Source organism: Bufo gargarizans, chromosome 2 (genome assembly GCF_014858855.1).
Source record: "Bufo gargarizans isolate SCDJY-AF-19 chromosome 2, ASM1485885v1, whole genome shotgun sequence".
Classification (NCBI taxonomy): Eukaryota; Metazoa; Chordata; class Amphibia; order Anura; family Bufonidae; genus Bufo; species Bufo gargarizans.
The window spans coordinates 362025711-362033167 of record NC_058081.1 but is presented as its reverse complement, the minus strand read 5'-3'; the positions used below and the strand labels follow the sequence as shown (position 1 = coordinate 362033167).

General features: G+C 35.2%; 1 protein-coding gene across 1 annotated transcript; it reads left to right on the top strand.

The window, feature by feature from the left end:
- The first annotated feature begins 2843 nt into the window (after positions 1-2843).
- NKX2-5 (NK2 homeobox 5) lies at positions 2844-6551 on the top strand. Its single transcript, XM_044277513.1, has 2 exons — positions 2844-3252; positions 4990-6551. Exons 1-2 carry the CDS (start codon positions 2955-2957, stop codon positions 5592-5594), a joined length of 903 nt encoding a protein of 300 aa, XP_044133448.1. The 5' UTR covers positions 2844-2954; the 3' UTR covers positions 5595-6551.
- The last annotated feature ends 906 nt before the right edge of the window (positions 6552-7457 follow it).

The following is a 7457-nucleotide window of genomic DNA, read 5'->3' as shown; positions in this document are numbered from 1 at the left end:
GACATACATATGATGTATTTCCACAGTGATGCAGTGGATTACTAGAAGGATGGGATCTGTGTCACCGCAGTTTACAATGACTGGAGAAATGCAGTGATGTATTGCAGTCCACTACACTTCTGTACAGCTCCACCATAATAAAATGGCAGCCACATTTACTACACATTCTGGGGTCTTTATGTCAGGAACTATAGGGGTTAATAATTACCTGATGCCGTCCACCATACCAGGTGCTGCTGCTGCTTTACCGGAATACCAGGATGCCTGCACAGGGGTTTTACAAGACAGGACATCAGGTCCATGCATTGAACATTGTGTATATGATGTATAATTTTATTTGATGTTGGAATGGGAAATATAACTGATGTGGTAATGGAATAACTTTGCGCCATTGCTATACAAACTGCGCAAATATGTCAGGGCAATGAGACAGATAAGCGGCAGACCTGTAGGATGGGAAGGACAACTCTGGATCCTATTCTTCCATACCAGGTCTGCATCCTCTTAGTTCAATTAGAAAAACTTCATTTAACAGAATTGTCCTTCAGGGAACTGGAGTTATGATCCGTCAATCACATGTAGATTTAACAAAGTTGAGGAGGCTGACCTAAATCCCCGATTATTTTAACAACATATTCATTGAAAAATGAACATATTAATTACCTGCATAAATATCTATACAAATATATATATATATATATATATATATATATATATATATACAGAACAGTGCATAATGCAAGTTACTAAATTACTAAACTCGCCATGCTACATACAGACAATAGTGAAAAGAGTAAAAGAAAATATAAAAGGGTCATATATATTTTATAGTATATTTGTGTATAATAAAAACAATATAATACCATGCTATATAACAGATATAACAAACATGAGAAATGAAATAACAATAATAAGATGCATAGCGCCGCATAGAGCACACAATGTATGAGTAAGATATCGACACATAATACACAATACATGATACTGAAAAAACAAGCGCATGTCATAATACAGAGTACTGCCGTGCATAGCAAACAGTACTAGAAATATTAAACACTATATACATTTATAAAAAAAATATATATAAATAATTATCCAATACAAAAAAAAATCCTGATATTGCATACTAGCCGTAAGCATAAATCAGCCACCACTGTATAATAACTTATAAAGAATATAATAACCCAGACAGAGGAGGTCCAGCTCAGCCCAGCAGTAACACTGGTAGGTGGTATAATGGCTGCATTTGCCCATTAAATAGCCATATTTCAGGCGTCTGTCCACACTCATCTATTAAAGTGTCAGACTTAGCTATGACAGGGAACCTGATTCACTAACAAATACTACAGGGCATTATCATCCATTTTCCACAAGAATTTTAATTGAAACGGATGTTACCACTTTACTGGATGCTCAGGCTGAGATAATAAACCTGCGGCCACCAAGTATAGTAGTAGCCACATCACTGGCCAACATACATGGACAACTGTAGTCACCACCATGTATTGCTGGAGATAATACATATTTTTGAATCTATCTAATATATATATATATATATATATATATAACCAACTTCTATCTATCCTTCTATCTCCTGTCCTGCCCTCCTATCTCTATCTATCGGCCTTTCTACCCACCCATAATTATAATTATCTAAACCATATTAACACATGCCTGTCCTATGCTCATTAATACATAAATAACTTCTATTTATTCACAAAACATATTGCCAGACAAGCCCAGAACTGTAAGTGATGACCTAGTCCTGGCGTGTACCTACCACAGGTACTATCTACTACTGGTTCCTGTGAGCTTCTTGACACTGGAAATAAGCATCACTCATATATTATTATTATTATTATTATTATTATTATTATTATTATTATCCACATCATCTCAACAAATGCCTGTCCTCTGCTCATTAACTTATAGCATGATTTTATACCTGAATAATAATAATTATGTACATTTCATTTACAAAGATATTACCAAACAAAACCAGAACTGGAAGTGTTAATATAGTCTTGGAGTATACCTACCACAGCTACTACCAAATACTAGTGCCTATGAGTTTCTTAACAGTGGAAATAACCATTGCTGTGTCACATTAAAATAATATGGGATACTTCAGGTACTATAGATTGATGTAATCCAATATGATGGAGACGATGGCTATTTAAACATTCAGATTTATTTGTGCTATATCATTTTATAGCACACTACTATATTACTACTACATAAGTAGTCCCATAGTAGTATAGTAGTAGTAAGCATCATAATAAACAATAATAACTCATTTTGTATTACATCTCTCTCTCTCTCTCTCTCTCTCTCTCTCTCTCCCTCTCTCTCTTTCTCTTTCTCTCTATATATATATACACACACCTAAAGAGAACGGTTTCAAGCATAAACAAAGTACTTTTTAGTTCATACCGATATTAATAACAAAAATAATAATAGTAATAGATATAGGCCTGGAATCTGAATAATAAAATCCAGTTAAAATTGAAGCTAATTAGCTGTACATTCATCAATGGATATAGGAACGATGTCTTAAAGTGAAGATAAACCAAGAGCAGCATGGACATCAGAACTACTGAGAAGGATACAAGATGCACTTCTGTAGAAAAGTAACTTTAATGGAGATATATGTCAGCCCCTTTAAAAGTAGTGGATGTGTTTTGCTGGATGCCTATATTAGGTGAGCTATATGTGAGGGACGTTGCGTCACCGGGACGGGTCTGACCAATGAGAGGCTGCAGAAGACCGCTCTGGCCCCGCCTCCTTCTCCCTCCTTATGGAGAGTAATGCCCCAGCCTGGCCAGCACTTACTAGGTGAGGACTTCTGCTTGGAATGAGTTGCTTCTAGGATAATAGGATCCAGTTTCGCCCCTCTCTCGTTCTTAGGTCTGGGGAGGGTACATGAGTCTGTATTTGGTGTTGGTGTTGGTGCCATGATGTTTGCCAGCCCTATGACTTCTACTCCATTTTCTGTCAAAGACATTCTGAACTTAGAGCAACATCAGAGTGGCCTCTCTACCATGGACATCTCCCCCAGGCTGGACACCTCTTCATGTATGCTCTCCAGCTTCAAACAAGAGTCTTATCCGGGGACCCCTTGCCTTTCTGAGCTCACAGAGGATATGTCTCAGAGGGACAACAACAAGGGGTCTTCTCCATTCCCTGGATCCTTCTTTGTCAAAAACTACATGGAAATGGACTCCTCTAAAGAGCACAAAGAAGACAAGAAAGGTAAAGAGGGGAACCTGATATTGTGTGGTTAGTGGGAGGGTGGGCTGATGCCACCTGATCGATGATTGAAGTCTAGTAAAAACCTACTGCCTAGTAACAATTAGTGAATTGGGAGTGCTTGTAATAACGCCATAATTCTACCGGAAATACAATCTGGATATATCTAGCTATATACTAGTAACCCGGATTTATAACTAGAAGATCTCATCTGTAGCTCCGTATAGACTTGTGTACAGTATGTGCTGAGTCGCCATAAAAATGTGCATGTATGTATTGTATATCACTGTTATATGACGCCAATAATAACACCAATACACTACTGCATAATGATATAGATGTAAGTTATGTTACTACTACTACTAAATTATTTTAATAATATAAATAGATATTATTGCTGCACTAATTCTAATCATATAAATAAATATTGCTACTACAATTCAAATTATATAGATATTACTACTTCTGATCATATAAATATTACCACAACACTTGTAATAATATACAAAGATATTACTACTACAATAATTCTAATAATATACAAAGATATTATTGCTACAATAAGTCTAATAATATAAATATTACTACTACAATAATTCTAATAATATACTTATATATTACTGCTACACTAATTTCAATATAAATATTACTACTATAATAATTATATATATATATATATATATATATATATTACTACTACAACAATAATAATCATAGTAATATACATAATATACATAGACCTCACTGCTATAATTCTAATTTTATGTATATGTATATATATATATATATATATATATATATATATATATATATAGACTATTACAATAATCTTGTAGGCAGAGTTCTGCTGCCAATATTATTGTTGCTTTGTTAATATAATAGTTATTGTAGTAATAATAATGATATCCCAAAACATTTCTAAGCATCAAGTACACAGGAAACATTACTTCAACTGCTACCATTAGGACTATAATATAATTATCAACTGAATGCAAAAACAGCAGAAATCTACACAAGTGTTTCTGTACTTATGTAATAAGTACAGATAAGTGAATCACACTTAAACACACTCTACAAAATTGTGAGTCACTCTGCCAGTCTTGAACCTCTCATATCAATTCTGCTATTACATTTTGTTATTATCATCATAAACACTTATTATTATTGTAGTATAAAATTGTTTAGCTTTTTATATAACAATAGGGAATGTATATTGCATTCAGTTACATTTTCTTGGGTTTTCTCTCATGTTGATATAGAACATATTGCAACAGAGTAATAATGGAACAGATACTATTTGTTTATTTCAGAAGCAAGCTGATGCCAAAACTCTCCATCTAGTCATACTGTCTCTTTTTTTTCTTTTTTTCCCTTCTTTTAATATATTGGATCTAAAAATACATTGTATTCTACAAGAGTAATGTAATAGAACATATGTATAAATAATTTGTATATATATAGTGTTCTATTAGATCCAATTATTTTTAACCAGACGAAAATAAAAAATTGAATGACAGAAAACCAATGGAAAATGAATGAATAAAATGGAACTGTGAATGTAATGTATGGCAGACTTATAGTTTGAATATAAATGATATGTTTATTGTATAGCATATACCCTTTATGGCATTCATTTACTGTATATAATAAGAGAGGTGCTTAGAACACATCACTTGCCTGTACTCATTTCCTACCCTGATAGCTAGATCTTACTCCCAAATATCTGCTTTATTTTTACAGATCTCTGCTCTTTGCAGAAAAATTCGGAAACTGATAAGCGAGACTTGGAAGACCCAGACAGGCCAAGGCAACGAAAAAGAAGAAAGCCCAGGGTGCTGTTCTCCCAAGCCCAGGTCTATGAACTGGAAAGGAGATTCAAACAGCAGAAATATCTGTCAGCCCCAGAGAGAGACCATTTAGCCAATGTTTTGAAGCTCACCTCCACACAGGTGAAGATCTGGTTCCAGAATAGAAGGTACAAATGCAAAAGACAAAGACAAGATCAGACTTTGGAAATGGTGGGCCTTCCACCCCCAAGGAGGATAGCAGTACCTGTTCTGGTGAGAGATGGCAAACCTTGTTTGGGAGAGTCCTCTCCATACAATTCCCCATATAATGTCAGCATTAACCCTTACAGCTACAACACTTATCCTCCCTACTCCAACTACAGTAATCCAGCCTGCAGTGGCAGTTACAACTGCAGTTACTCATCCATGCCAAGCATGCAACCCACCTCAGCTAGTAATAATTTCATGAATTTTAGTGTGGGGGACTTAAACACAGTGCAGACACCCATTCAGCAAGCAAGCAGTGTATCTGCACTCCATGGCATCCGAGCATGGTAGAACTTGGCTAGAGGCCATTCTGAAAGCACTAAAAATGTGGTGGTATGGATCATATAGACTGGAAAGATCATTCAAACAAATCTGTCCTGCACCTTCCAAAGAATAGATGTGACTTTAACCCCTTTGTGTGAGAATGCAAACTGAGAGTTAACAAAGGACAATTTGGCATGCTGGACAGACCAGCAAACGGAAGATCCACATCTTTTATGTTGTGTAGTGTTCAGTTGTTAGCATCACCAGTATATTTTCAGATTATCCAAGTGTGTCATTTGGTTTATTTAATCCCAGGAAGCTTTAGCAATAAATACATTCACCCAAAGAGTCACGCTGACCATAACTACTGGGAAAATGTTTAAAGTCTGAAAAATAAAGAAAATGAATTCCTGGCAGTTTTGTCTCGCTGTATATGAAATTTTATGTCATAGAATGGTTCTCACTGAGCCTCTGAAATCCAAACAGGTTCCGTTTGTAAAAGAATAAGCTATAGAACAAAAGAGAAGTAAGAGATTTAATATAATTAGAAGATAACGGAAAACGACATTGGTTATTTTATACATAGAAAATGTCTGCAGTATTTAAACCAGTCAGGTCTGTGCCACATGGGAGCCAATATCATGGCAAAACAGCAGGTCTGTTACTGTTGGTGCCAGTAGGCCCAGAGCACGACATGATAGGTACTGATCAGGAGTAAAAACTCATCTGACATTTTGTTGTAAATAATGCTTTTTTATTATATTAAATTATTTTCTTTTTTTTTTTCTCCTCTAGTTAACATTAGCCTGGTTTGTGTACATAACAAAATGCAATATTGTATTGGTTGTTACATTTTGCATATATTCAGAATGCATTTTTGTAGATTGCTGAGCTGAAAATCTTGGAAAGTTCCCCTGAAACCTAAACTCAGTGATGAGCATTGAGGTCATTATACGTGAGAAATAAACATTTATTTTACGCCAATTTTGTAGAGTATGGATGTATTTGCATAATGACTATTTGCATGTTAAAGTACAATTGCCAAAAAAAGATTCCTACATGAAAATAGTAGTAAAAATAGTGGTGTTTAACTTTTCAGCAAGCTCACTCTTAACACATCACATTTATTGAATGCAAATTAGGCCTCTTTCACACGACCGTATGGCTTTTTCAGTGTTTTGTGGTCCATTTTTCACGGCTCCGTTGTTGCGTTTTTTGTTTCCGTTTCTGCTCTGTTTTTCCGTATGGCATATACAGTATACAGTAATTACATAAAAAAATTGGGCTGGGCATAACATTTTCAATAGATAGTTCTGCAAAAACAGAACGGATATGGAAGACATACGGATGCATTTTCGTATGTGTTCGTTTTTTTTTTTGCCGACCCATTGACTTAAATGGAGCCACGGAACGTGATTTGTGGGCAATAATAGGACATGTTCTATCTTTCAACGGAACGGAAAAACGGAAATACGGAAACGGAATGCATACGGAGAACATTCCGTTTTTTTTTGTTTTTTTTGCAGAACCATTGAAATGAATGGTTCTGTATACTGACTGTATACAGAACGCAAAAAACGGCCCGGAAATGGAATGGTTGTGTGAAAGAGGCATTATTCTAAGGTCTAGAGGGAAGGCATGCAAACGCCTTCCCTCTAGACTTTAATTTGTTTACATTTTTTTAAATTAAAATAAGTATATAGATATATAATATATATATATACCAAATCATGCTACTGCATCATATAAATCCAGCAATCCAGTTCAGTTCCCCTTCAGTATGAAACGCCTGAGGGAATCTGAAGCCAGAACTGATCCCATAGTTTTCTATGGGATAGCTCACATACATCCAGCGTATCACTTATGATGCAGGATGTCAAATAGGCCTTT